Source organism: Phoxinus phoxinus, assembly GCF_949152265.1.
Source record: "Phoxinus phoxinus genome assembly, chromosome: 7".
NCBI lineage: Eukaryota > Metazoa > Chordata > Actinopteri > Cypriniformes > Leuciscidae > Phoxinus > Phoxinus phoxinus.
Window position 1 is genome coordinate 26,060,184 of NC_136882.1, and position 14,068 is coordinate 26,074,251.

Below are 14,068 nucleotides of genomic sequence, written 5' to 3' on the forward strand. Positions count from 1 at the left end.
ATAAATATATACATAATGCTGTAAAAATTGAGGTCATGTGTGTACGTGTGGAAGTGCATGATGTGGTGAAGACATGTTTGTGTGGTTATCGCATGAAAAGGTTTATTGACCAGGGTAGGGGTAAAATTTCAACAATCACATAAAATAGTGACAAGCACAACGCATCAGCACAAGTGAACAGCCTGAGAAGAACAACCATTGTGTTCAATTACAATCTCACTTCCTCTCTTTACACGGTGGTATTCTTATACACCAAGTGCATGGTGGTGGTGGTGGTGGTGGGGAGGGGGGGGGGGTAGATTGGGGTGGGGGCAACTAGAAAGAGAGAGGGAGGGAAGGAGGAAGAGAGGGGGAGGAGGAAAAGGAAGAGTGTGTGTGGATTGAAACACTCCCTGAGATGGCCCAGTATTCTCAGTGTCCCACATTTGTGCTTTATTCCCACAGTGGGACAGGCACGAGGGGGCCTGTGCTGTATTTGAACTACAGTCTTGCTAGTGTGTTTCTATAGAAATACACTGTCATTTATCTTCATCACTTCATCAGTATTTCCCTCTGTCATACAGACATCAGAGCTGGGCTGCGTCTACAGGACCCCGGGCCACAGAATTGGAGCCCACACATTCATCTGAAGAGGACAAGACCACAGCACACTCAACCAAAGACGATCTCATAAATCAGCAGTCACACAGGTAATTCAGTTTTATACATAACATTAATTGTTTAAGAGATATATGGGTCAAATAAGATTTTATTGTTTTATTTGTGTCATGATTTTGAGGTATGTGCAGAATGCTGTACTTTTGTTTTTTTAAAACAATAGATTATTGGGTTTTATTATCTTTTTAATATTGAAATATTTTTATTTTAAATTATTAAATACCACTGCCTTTATTAATGTACTAATTAAATATTAAGTTATGTATAAATATTTTTTTAATGTAATTTTTTACACATTTTAAATTGTATTTTTTGCTTGTAGACATACATACTACATACATTTTTTAACATTAACATAAAAGTTTAAAATTAAGTAGGCTACTCAATAATCACATTTGCACATAGTGGGCCCTATTTTAACGATCTGAAACGCAAGTGTCAAAGCGCAAGTAACTTTGTGGGCGGATCCCGGCGCTGCTGCTATTTTCCCGGCGGATAAATGACTCTTGCGCCCGACGCAAATCTAAAAGGGGTTGGTCTGAAGTAGCTTCATTATTCATAGGTGTGGTTTGGGCGTAACGTGACATAAACCAATCAGAGCGTCCTCTCACATTCCCTTTAAGAGCAGACGCGCTTGTTCCACGGCGGATTGCTATTATAACGGCGGATTTGCCAGCGCACGCCAGGAGCAGTTCACAGCCAAAGAGACCGACGTTCTCGTCAGGGCTGTAAAACACAGAGAAGTGACATTGGGGATGATGGGAGAAACCCACCCAAATTAGCTTCGGTTAAACAGGCGTATCTTTTTCACATCTTCACGGACACAACCTCCCTCGTGTGTTAATATTTTTCCTTGTAATAATGTATGATTTGCAAAAATGAAAACTGCTGCGTCTGTTTATAATTATTAGAGAATCAAAGTGTATGCGCGTTAACACACTGCATTATGGCCAAGCACGCGCCCTTAAAATACCACATCACTAACGCGCAACGCGCCACTGTCTTTAGACTGTTTTTTTCCTGGTCTGTGGCGCTATTGCTTTCTAAAACTGGAAAATAGCACCAGGGCAGTTTTGCGCCGGAACACACTCCTCTTTGCGCTGAACCGCCCCCGCGAGCGCAAGTTCATTCCCTAATTTACCGACGTGCGTCTGTGGAGGGAAAAGTCCGCTGTGCGCGGGTGCAAAATAGGAATGATACATGCGTCGGTGTTCAAAGTCAATTGCGTTGGGTGCAAGATAGGGCCCTATGACATCATTGTTGCTTGAGAATCTACAGCCATTCTAATGGAACGATCATTTCTGATTAGCACTTTTGCTTTTGTCATCATAAAGGATTGTGATTTTGATTGTACTTCAGCGACAGACTGTCTGTCTAGTCTATTTTAAGTAGAAATGTGAATTAAAGTCAATTCACGCTGCACCGACAGACGGCCACAGACACTTCGTCGGGTTTTGTCGGATCAGTGTGTTACCCTGTCGGGGTCAGTTGGCGTCTGTCGGAGCTTGTTTTCATCGATTCTGAATCGGATTTAGAATGTCTGACAAGTGATGTGTCTGACACCTGACATGTGATTAATGTATAAGCAGTTTTATACTTATATAATTAGATACGGTGGTCCCAATTAACCTACATAGTATTTAATTAAGTATCAAAAGTATAAAAGTTGCAACTGCAATTCAATTATGTTGAACTTTTTGCAGACCCAACTCTATTGTGAGCCATGTTTTTGTGTTAAACTTGTCGAACGCATTTTTATGCACTGCTCAAGTGTCCAAAAACATATTAAGGGTCACTGTGTGTTAAATATATTATATCTCTCATATATCCCACTCACAAGTCATATTTACAAAGTGCAAAAGCCCTGTGCAACATGTCAAGTGGTGCCTGGCTTGAATAATAAGACATTGGCTGATCAATACAGTTGCTTTGACAGTGAAGAGACAAACATAACTGCCATGTAAGGAAACACATCACACAGTTAGCAGCCTGACAAGAAGAGAAGGATTGTCTTCATGGTCCATATGAGGAATCCCACTGGATGGCAGGTGACGTGTTGATATGTGCGGGTGTCAGTGTGTGTATAATGGGGTTCTGCAGTGGGAGAGGGGGATTTACTTCATATGGCTTAACTCAGCATCTCATCCTTGACCTCTTCATTAAAGCGGCCTGTGTCAGTCTGGGAATGTCTGGCTTAAACAGTTGTTCTGTCTAAAAGCACACGTTTAGCATTGGTATGCAAGTTCAAGTCCAGCAACACAAGTGCATGCACAGGTTTAGACTTCAATTGGAAGTGATGATAGTTTGCTTTCCCCATAAGAAACTGAATCAATTTCCTTCACAAAGTTCTTCTTTCACTGTATTTTCCTCTGTACTTCTGTGCAAGTGCCATTGCCCTTTTAATTTCACACTAAACTGTAGGTTAATATTCTATTCTCTAGAATATTCTCGTGACTCTACAACGTGTATGAATATTTAATTAGTTACCGTAAGCAAGCACGGACTGAGGCAACTTAACTTATGATTGTCTCTTTGTAACATCCATCCAAGCACTACCTTGATTCATATTGTATACATTTGACACTGCAAATTTTATAACACTACAAAAGTCTGTTTTACTATGGTTAATAATGGCCCTTGAATGGTTTAAAAAGATATTAACTCAGGGTTAATTGCAGTCACAGTCCTTCTCTTTCAGAGATAAGCAGTCAACTACCGCATGGCGTTTAAATGGATGTTTATGACATTCAAGCATTAAGTTTTATTGATACTGAGATAATATATAAGTATGCCCAGTTTACATACACCTCTACTCACATAACTTTATATTCCCCTCAGAGAATCTGTAAGATTTAGCTTTTTATTTTTTTTTAATAGGCTATATATTGTATATACTGTATATATTATTATTATTTTATTACTGTGCTAAAGCAGCTTCATAACAGATGTTTACATATATTTTTAAAGACAAAATAGTAAATAATTTTACTGTTCAGTTTGGGGTCGGTGAGATTTTTTAATGTTTTTGAAGTGTCTTGTGCTCACCAAGGCTGCATTTATTTGATCAAAACACAATTAACAGTACTATTGTGAAATGTTAATAAAGTAACTGTTCTATTTTCTAATTTAATATATTTTAAAATGTAATTTATTCCAAAGCTGTGGTGACAAAGCTGAATTTTCAGCAGTCATTACAGTGTTCAGTGTCGCATGATCCTTCAGAAATCATTCTAATATTCTGATTTGGTGCTCAAGAAATATTTATTATTATTATTATGATCAAATGTTAAAACAGTTGTGCTGCTTTTTTCAGGATATGTTGATGAACAGACAAATCAAAAGAACAGCATTTACTTGAAATAGAAATCTTATGAAACATTATGTTTTTTACTGTCCATTTTTAATCAATTTAATGTTTCCTTGCTGAATAAAACTTAGAATTTTTCAAGAACAAAACAACAACAACAAAAAGTTACTGACCCCAAACTTTTAAACAGTACATTTCTGTGGCAAAAACTGCTTTTATTTGTTCATAAAAGCAATTTTTATGATCCCTCTAATTTAAAAAAAAAGAAAAAAAAGATACACATCATGCAAACTTATAATCAGATCTATATAAACCACAGTGTTTGTCTTTGTGTCTTGCCTAGTTTACAACTCCGGTTATATTGGGATAAAGATGTGACTAGAGTCTGTGGTGTCATGCTGATTCTGGTAGTCCCTGACATCAGGTTAAGGGGAAAGGGCTTGAATAAATATTTATTCAGAGTTGAGGGGTCGGTCTCATGCGTGGGCATTGTAGAGCCTCTTATGGTGTGAGTATCCGTGTGCCCGCAGCGACATGATCACTGTGACAAAAACCAGCATGCCATCACTTGCCAACAGTGCCTGGCACCTTTGTGAAGTGCTACTAGAATGTTTCAAAAGTGTCGTGGCAATGTTCCCAGCTTGTTAAACTGATGCAAATGGAAGCGCGAGGCTGCATGTTCTTCTAAGTTTATTTTTGTTATTGAATGTTTGACATTGCCTTAGAGTCATAAAGAACAGCAAAAGAATCCTTGAGGGTTAAGGGAAGCTCTGATGATTCCTAACAAACAATTTAAAAGAAGCTCAGGAAGACTTTTGAAAAGCTTTCCAGATCCTGATTCATTAGCACCTTTCCAAATCAAATAGTTAAAAAAAGGCCAGAAAATGGGTGTTTAATGCAAGTCATAACTTATGTAATGTTTATACATAATATACAGTATATACATTTGGAAACACTATTTTTATTTGTAATGTTTTTGAAAGAAGTCTCTTATGCTCACCAATCCTTTATTTATTTGATCAAAAATACAGAAAAACAGTAATATTGTGAAATAGTTACAATTTAACATAATGGTTTTCTATTTTCAAATAGTTTAAAATATAATTTATTTCTGTGATGCAAAACAGAATTTTTAGCATAATTACTGATCCTTCAGAAATCACTGTAATATGCTGATTTATGATCAATGTTGGAAACAGTTGTGCTGCTTAATATTCTTTTATATTACCTGTGATACCTTTTTTCATGATTCTTTGATGAATAAGAAGTTTTAAAAAAGGGAAAAAAGAACAGGATTTATTCAATAGAAATCTTTTGTAACAATATACTGACGTTCAAGAGTTTTGGGTCAGTATTTTTTTTTATTTCTTTTTTTGAAAGAAATTAATACTTTCACACAGGAAGAATGTGTTAAATTGATTTAAAAAAAATTGTAAAGATTTCTAGTGTTAGAAAAGATTTTTATTTTAAATGAATACTGAAAAAAAGTATTTAGGTTCCATATTAGATTAGATGTGTTCCATATTAGCATATTAGAATGATTTCTGAAGGATCATTTGACACTGAAGACTGGTGTAATTAATGATGCTGAAAATTCAGCTTTGCATCACAGAAATAAATTATATTTTAAGGTATATTAAAATAGAAAACCATTATTTTAAATTGTAATAATATTTCACAATATTACAATTTTCTTCTGTATTTTTGATCAAATAAATGCATCCTTGATAAGAGACTTCTTTCAAAAGCATTAAAAATAGTAATGTTTCCAGACTTTTGACCCGTACTGTATATATATGACCTTTAAGGTCAGTGACCAATGTCAAGTCTTTCCTTTTACAAATAGAAAATCATATGAGAACAGGTGAAAGTTCTTCCTGTCTGTCATTCATCTCACCAACTCGTGTGTGTGGACTGAAGTCCCATTGTTTGCTACCTTCAGGAAATACAGCAGTCTTTGACCTCTCATAATACCTCATGATAAGAGCTTTTGGGTTTTTACGATTTTGTGCATTAACCAGATGAAAAATAATCAGCACAAATGAACTCTTATCTCGGGTCGTTCTCTTGCTCTCTTTGGGAAAGTAAACACCCTTGCACTTGGAGACCCTAAGAGACTTGTTTCCTTTAAAGTAGCAAGTCTAAAGGAAATCATATTGTTTGAAATTGCTTCCTAAGAGAAGAAGAAAAGGAAGATGGAAAAAAAGGAAAATGTAGAGACAGAAGGAGAGAGAGCACACACTGGCAACAGAGATCGCCCAGTCAGTGTGAATCAGAAGGATACTTCCGTCCTACTGTTATTTTCTTCAGGGTTTTTTTCATGTCTAAGATTCCGTTCCCACCGATGCCATTCCGAAAGGCTTTTGCCAACACAACATAGCACACGGGTTTGCTGAGTTCACGTCACTGAATGACCATTGAAATGACCAAATTTCCAAAGCATCTGATGTGAAAAAAGTATATAGATTACATTTTAAAACAAACTAATAAATGCAAAAACTGCATGCATTCATGACACTGACTGAACATCATGGACAAAAATGCAGTATGTCTTTATGAACTAGATTGCATTGCACATTAGTAAAATGTCAGTGTATAAAATAAACTCATTCTGTAAGACAGATAGTGCTTGATGGTAAGATTATTCATAAAGCCCGGTGCTTTGCTGCACATATAAGACAGATCATTGAATTTTCATTATTTGATTTGACACTATACTAAGGTTTCATTGTTCAGTGAACTTCCCACTGCTCTTTCCCTTCAGTAGCTCATTTAAAGACCAGAACCTGACATGCACAGGAAATGAATTATGTTAAAATGCATCGTCTTAAGTACATTTAGGTCAATCTCACAAAAAAAATATTGGGGAATATAAACTACTTGGTTCACATTTCCCAAGATAAATAGAAAACAATAAGAAAAATATAATATGCATAAAGATACTAATAATAATAAAGCCCATTTAATACAATAAATATACAACAAAAGAGTACAACAAAATAAGCCTCTTTATATAAAGTCCTGTTATTTTTTCTATTTTTTCTTTATTATTTCTGGATTAACTTTCACTAAACATTAATGGGAGATCAGACATTTTGACTATTTTACATTGCTAAAAAAGTAGGAGGGCCTCCATTCAAACTGTCAGTCCATATTTGTCCGCAGGACCGGTACTAGGGTTTGGTACAGGATGGGTGTGAGAGGGCAGTCAGATACTAACACACACATAGACTTTAAAGGTAACTCTCTAGTATGGCTGCAGATAGTGCTTCATAAAACATTTGAGGTTTAATGGTTATTCGAGTGACAACATCCTGTAAATAGCATTAAACTGAAACCCCTTTCAGAGGAACCCTTAACTGGCGCTAAAGAAACAACTAACACAGGCATGTGGAGAACCTGAGAAAAGATCAATGTGTGTGTCAGAGCAAAAGACACAATAACACACTTGTTGCACTGCTTTTTCAATGTTTAAGCTGTTAGAATTTCATTTAGGATTAACAAAATAAATTTAGAGACATACAAGATGCTTTACGGAATGACTGGAATTTAAGAGTGATTTATTTAAGGGCGGATTGACGCGCCTGGACTGGAGTGGCATTTACGGAAATGAGGCAGCGCTCACTGATGTTATTTTGGGAAACAGAGCGACACTAGACAGTGTTAATGTTAATGTCTAAGATTAATATACTGCCTGATACCTGAACTCACATTTGACACCTTTGAGAGGAACAGGGAAGACACTTTTTACTAGTATTTACTTCAATAAATAATATAGAATATACAGTATAAAAAGCATCTCTTGAAAGTGTTTGTTTTTGCTCTCAAAATATCTAAAATAAATCATATTTTTATTAAAAACTGATGGAACGACTTAGTTATGGTAAAGTAAGTTGTTTTGATGAAGACTTTAGCTTTCTAGATACAATTTTTTTGCCCTTTTTGACCCTAACAACGTGGTGGCTTTTCATAACCAAATACTTTTCACTCAACAGTTACTGCAAAAAGGTGATTCATTTACCTTCATAAACTGCAAATGATAATTTTTTTAAGCCCAATTAAGGCCCGTTCACACCAACAACGATAACTATAATAACTATATTAGCGTTCACAACAGTGGAGGATATCGTTCCGTTTATTTTAGGCGTGCACTGGAGTTTTGTCGTCTGCTGCTTAAAATGCTTGAGCTCTTTAAAGAAGGATTAAATCTGATTGGCTGTCAACGCTTTTATCATTCATTATCTGTGAAAATTTGTTCTGAAAGTGATTCCAACGATATCGTTTATCTGTGCCGTTATCGTTATAGTTCTGGTGTGGACTCTGCTATTCTTTTATATTTAGAAAGATTTTTAGAAAATCTTTATCGTCCTTGGTGTGAACGGACCTTATACCTTAATAATATAAAAAATAAAGAAAATAGTCTTAAAGGGGACATATCTGAAAATCAGACTTTTTCCGTGTTTAAGTGCTAATTGGGTCCCCGGTGCATCTAACAACCCAGAAAACGTGAAAAGTGACAACCCAGTAACTTTGTTTTGGTAAGCCTTTCTCTGCAAGCATGTCAAAAAATTTGTCGATCAGATTTCGCTCCCCTTGTGACGTAGGAAGGGGATCTTATTATAATATTAATCTGCACGTTTCCACCCAAGGCACCACTATTTGGTTTTCGCAAGCGACAACAGTGTAACCAATCCTAACGCAATGGCAAAGGTTTAAGCAAAGCATGCTAACCGTTCTGTGGTTGGCTGCACAGAAGAGAACAGAACACTATTTAGAGTCCCAGCCTCAGAGGAGACAAGAGAGCAGTCAGTGGATTCATTTTATTTTCAACGGAAATCGCCCAGAAAAAGATGAAGCAATGTAACTGCACAACAACTACATAACCATTCAGAAACGTCTAGGTGCAGTCTAAAAGTTGCAACCTTTCTCTCTCTCTCTGTAAGGCTGCACTACGCTACTGGTCATTTCTGAGATTTTGGATTATTCACGTGTTTTTTTATTGTATGTATCCGAAGCTTGTGTAAAGGATCGGCCGTCTTTTGAACAGAGGCGGGGAGCAGAAGCTCATTTTCTTAAGGGACACGCACAAAAACTGCTCACACCCAAAAAGGGGCAAATTTGACAAACTATAATCTGGGGGGTATTTTGAGCTGAAATTTCAGACACATTCTTGGGGACACCATACATTTATATTACATCTTGTGAAAAGGGGCATAATATGTCACCTTTAAGAAAAAAAAACAGTCTGGTTTCTCGGCTGGTAGCATTTGCCTGGATATCTTGTTGTTATGTTTAAATGACAATATGACATTAGTATTTGTCATACTACACATAGAGGAACAGTGACCCCTGTCATCTCGTTTGATTTGTCTCTGTGATGAGAAGTTCAGTTAGTCCCTGCAGTGTCCTGAAAGACACATCACTCATACAGGGACAAAACAGAAGCACAAAGCCTGACATACGTGATGTAGTTGGGAGACAGCTGCAGAGTGGTAAAATTATCACCCTATCTAGGCCTGTACAGGGTCATTCAGAGGGGCAGTTCTCAGGGCCCTTGGCATCACATTGCCCTGCTCTACCCTGCCAAGACCACTGTTCCCATCCCACCCAAAAAATGGGACAGCCCAGACTAAAATTAGAACTGTCACCCCTGTGTTTAAGTTCATAGTGCTCCCCTCTCAGGCCCTACTGTAAATATACAATATAACATGACACACAAAACAGGAAACCTCCAGAAAATAAAAGTGCATCAAAAAAACTAAAATGGACGTCAGTTTTGGGTTTAGAAATTGGTGGGATCACTTGTAGAGCTGTGAGGGAATTTATGGAGAGGCATGTGAAGATCGTATAATAACAGTATAAGCTTGCAGCCAGTTTAATTTTGATACATTTATTAATAATTAGGACCCAAATAGTGATATCCCCTTCTTGATATATTAGTCTTGATCAATGAATGGCGCATTAATCTCTCAAATCAACAACACAATGCTTAGCTAGCCTACCTATATATCGCTCCTCGGCCTTATGACTAAGATCAAGTGCAGTATCTCTCTGTTATTATAAGTTTAATAATATCTGATACGTCCCCTTCCATATACCCGGACCATATTAAAATGATTTTTTAAATCAGGGAAGAAACAACAGAGCAGCGCCATCTGCAGACTAAGGAGTGCTACATTCCATATACAATCTACTCACATGCCTCCATCCTCCACTCCTTCACTGTGGGAAATCAGAAATCATACACATATGTCCCTGTCGTCGTTCAGTCTCACTTTTTCTGAGGTTCTTCGATAATCTGGAATTCATCGATATCGACTAAAGTTTTTCTCTTCATCTGGTTAACCACAAGCAGGCTTGATGACGACGTACAATGATTCTAAAAGCTGATTGGCTTGTGGTTACCTCTCTCACAATGATTGGTCATATGCAGATTTATTTTTCTATTGAATAACAAGTACGTAGGCTACATGCACAATATAACCATGTATAAATCGTTTTAACTAACTAAATAATAAATTAAAAATTTTGTTAGAGTAAAAAAACAATATTAGCTTCCGCAAAAACATTACAGGAGATGCCTACAATATTATTTTTTTAGGACAAGACTAATTCAATATAATGTAACTTATTTTTAAATATAAAAAGCACAGTTTCTTTGCAGAGACAAATTTCCCTTTATCCTCTTGTGCCTTTTTACAAGTGTCACTGCAGAGTCAATTTACGTCCAGCTCTAGGCTACCTCTCTTGACGTCTAATGGGTGGAGGAATAGAGTTTATGGTAGGAATAGGGTGTGGTGGGATATTCTAGCTCCACTCATTAGGCCCAAATTACATTCAGAAATCAAATCTTATTAAGATATCAGTCAACATTTTAACCTATTTAAAGGTTTTTTACATTTTTACATTTGTATCATTAGATATTTGAGCTGAAACTCCTCTGTTGTATCCTTCATTGCGTGGTAAACAAATGATTAATTTGGAGGCCTTCGAATTGGGACCGCCTTCGTTGCACCATGTGACTCAATCGGCCTTCTAATGCAGCTTTTGAAGGATGCAGCCTCTGAATTGGGATGCATTCGGTCTCCCCTTTCATTATATTCAGCAGTAGGCCTAATAATCATCCATACATTTAAACATTTCAAAACAGCTGAAAATGCATGACTTTTAACAACATGCTTTAACTGACCTTGTCGCCAATCAATTTATTTATTTATTTGCTCTCTCTTTTCTCCCTCTGCCTCAGTAGTGCTGCCGTGGAGTGATGGGGGACTGGAGTCTCTTGGGTAATTTTCTGGAGGAGGTGCAGGAGCACTCCACATCAGTGGGGAAGGTCTGGTTAACTGTTCTGTTCATCTTCCGTATCCTTGTTCTGGGCACGGCCGCAGAGTCATCATGGGGCGATGAGCAGTCCGACTTCATGTGCGACACACTACAACCCGGTTGCACCAACGTCTGTTATGACCGAGCTTTCCCCATTGCCCATATCCGCTACTGGGTGCTGCAGATTGTCTTCGTATCAACACCATCCCTCATCTACATGGGCCATGCCATGCACATCGTTCGCATGGAGGAGAAGCGGAAGCAGAGGGAGATAGAGGAGAAGGGTGAGGAGGGAAGAGGAGAGAAGGAGTATTTGGAACACAAAGAGAAAGTCGAATATACAAAGACAAAGTTCCGCCTGAAGGGAGCGCTGCTGCAGACGTACGTCATGAGTATTATAATACGCTTGGTCATGGAAGTCACCTTCATTGTGATCCAGTATATGATGTACGGCGTCTTCCTGAATGCTCTTTATCCTTGTAACATGTCACCATGCCCAAACCCTGTGAACTGTTACATGTCCCGTCCAACAGAGAAAAATGTTTTCATTGTGTTCATGCTGGTGGTGGCGGCTGTTTCACTGCTCCTCAGTGTGTTAGAGCTGTATTACCTCGGATGGAAACAGTGCAAGCAATGTCTTAGAAAATATGCCGTCAAACATGCCAATGACGTCAAAATCAAAAACAGCAAAGTTGTTTCTGTTGTCCAACCTGGCAAGACAAGTATTCCGATGGAACTGCCTGAGACTGCTCAGCCACGTCCCTCCAAAACCTGCACCCCACCCCCAGATTTCAACCAGTGCCTAGCGTCAAGCCAACGTCCAACATCACCCCCGCATCTTCATTCTCACCATCTTCATCACATCCATCAAACCTGCCAGCCTTTCACAAACCACTTGGCCCACCAGCAGAACTCCGTCAACATGGCCACCGAGCGGCATCATCACAGCCACGATGACCTGGATGCTGCTGAGGACTTCCTGCAGATGAGCTACGGAAGCCCTGATGCTCGAGTCCCGGGTGAGATGGCACCTAGTGCCCCCTCAACGCCATCCTCTCAACCAGGATTCTCCAGAGACAAGCGCCGGCTTAGCAAGACCAGTGGTACTAGTAGTAACCGGATCAAACAAAGTGATCTGGCCGTGTAGCTTGGGTAACAGAATGTCCCAGAGGAAGAGAAGCTGGGTGAACTAGCCTTAAGATGAGAGATGTGGATGTGAATGGTGTGTATGTTTATGTGCATTTAAAAGTAGGCTATGCTTGTGTGTTGGTACTATGAGATGGAATATTTCATTCATTTGGGTTTAAATAACACTATGAATAAGAGGATAATGGATAATGAGAGGAAGACAGAGAGAGAATCTGTATCAGAGCATTTAATATGGTTTCATTGAAACTGTTGTCGTAATTGCTATAGTGTATGTAGATTTTTATAGGGTGGGATCAAGTGATCCTGACTAAAAGCCTGTTGATATAACCGGATAAATGAATGAATGAATGAATGAATGGATGGATTAATGGAAGATGAGAGGACTACTGAAATAAATTGGTGACATTTACAAGATAGCACTGGATAGTTTTGCGCAGTGATAAGGTTCATATTTTATGATTTATGTTTTTGTGGTCTGTAATTTAAAACACTCCAATCAAACATGCTTTTTGAGCCAAAAAAACATTAATGCACTTAAAACATATCTTAAAAACATATCTTAATAAAAAAGGAGAAAACAACACTTTGTACAGGCCACTTTAAAGAAAAAAAAACATGTCATATATGATTTTTTAAAGGTTTATACATTTTAATAACATGACTACAGAACAGATTATGTGAGATGCTATATTTACTGAAATATATGTGAAATAAATAACACTGCATTCTATTAAGTGTCTTATTTTATATATTTTACTGCAATCAACCATGGATGAGTTATTTGTTACAGTAATGAGGCTGTATTTAGATGTAATAACAAAATAACTCTCCAATGACTTTGATTAGGAGTTTGGCATTAAGGTTCATATTTACAAAATAGCACTGGATTTGGCAGCTAATGAGAGGTAAATTCTTATTATTCAAGGTAAAACCTCACTCTCCTGATCTCAAGAGCCACACTAGCAACTGACGTTAGAGACTGCGATATTTAGTGTCCTTGTTTGTGCACGCACCCCCCATGCCGGAGATGGTGGCTCGAGTCCCCCCTTACGAAAATTAAGTTTATTCAAGTGTTCTATTAGTAAACATTACTTGCCCCAAGAACAATAATTGTTCTTCAAATGTTTATTTTTATCACTTTAGCACTTTCATAGATGTCTGTAATATGTAGGTCAACATGAAGAGGCCTATTCCAACAATTTCATCTAGTCTCTCAAAGGGTCATTCAAAATATCTGTCAGAGGGTTTCAGAATTTAAGAAAATAATTCACTGACTATTCAAACATTAGGCCTATTGTTCAGTCTCCTGATGTAGTCTTTTTTATTTTTTTACAAGTAGAAACAAGACTTAAATTTATGGCAGAGGATTAGAGTTGGTCTAGAATCTTTCTTTGACAGTTAATGCTTTATACTTAATTTATCACATATGATTGCAGCCACTGTGTCTCATTTCCTCTGAACTGTTTGCACTGCAGTACACAATAAAATATCCTAGCACTAATAACAAACGCTTGATGAAGGTTTTTTTTTGGTGCACATTATAAAATTACAAACCAGGCTATTACAGCAGCATCAGTATAGCCTACAGCACACCGTCAGCTAGTCAGACTTTTATATTATTTAAAAATAAAA

At 37.5% G+C, this 14,068-nt stretch overlaps 2 protein-coding genes across 4 annotated transcripts in view; one reads left to right on the plus strand and one right to left on the minus strand.

Moving 5' to 3' along the window:
• gja8a (gap junction protein alpha 8 paralog a) overlaps positions 1-10,313 on the minus strand; it is a 35,573-nt gene extending 25,260 nt beyond the window's left edge. Inside the window, exon 1 of the mRNA XM_079619400.1 lies at positions 10,163-10,313. The gene's annotated coding sequence lies outside the window, so the exon portion shown is untranslated. The remainder of the gene's footprint in view (positions 1-10,162) is intronic.
• gja5a (gap junction protein, alpha 5a) lies at positions 403-13,929 on the plus strand. 3 transcript variants are annotated; one of them, XM_079619401.1, is made up of 2 exons: positions 403-689; positions 11,211-13,929. In XM_079619401.1, exon 2 carries the CDS (start codon positions 11,229-11,231, stop codon positions 12,432-12,434), a length of 1,206 nt encoding a protein of 401 aa, XP_079475527.1. In that variant the 5' UTR covers positions 403-689; positions 11,211-11,228; the 3' UTR covers positions 12,435-13,929. The 3 variants fall into 3 exon arrangements, with proteins under 3 accessions (XP_079475527.1, XP_079475529.1, XP_079475528.1); XM_079619403.1 differs by having other exon boundaries at positions 435-689; positions 11,214-13,929; XM_079619402.1 differs by lacking the exon at positions 403-689 and adding an exon at positions 10,961-11,071.
• Positions 13,930-14,068: the final 139 nt, after the last annotated feature.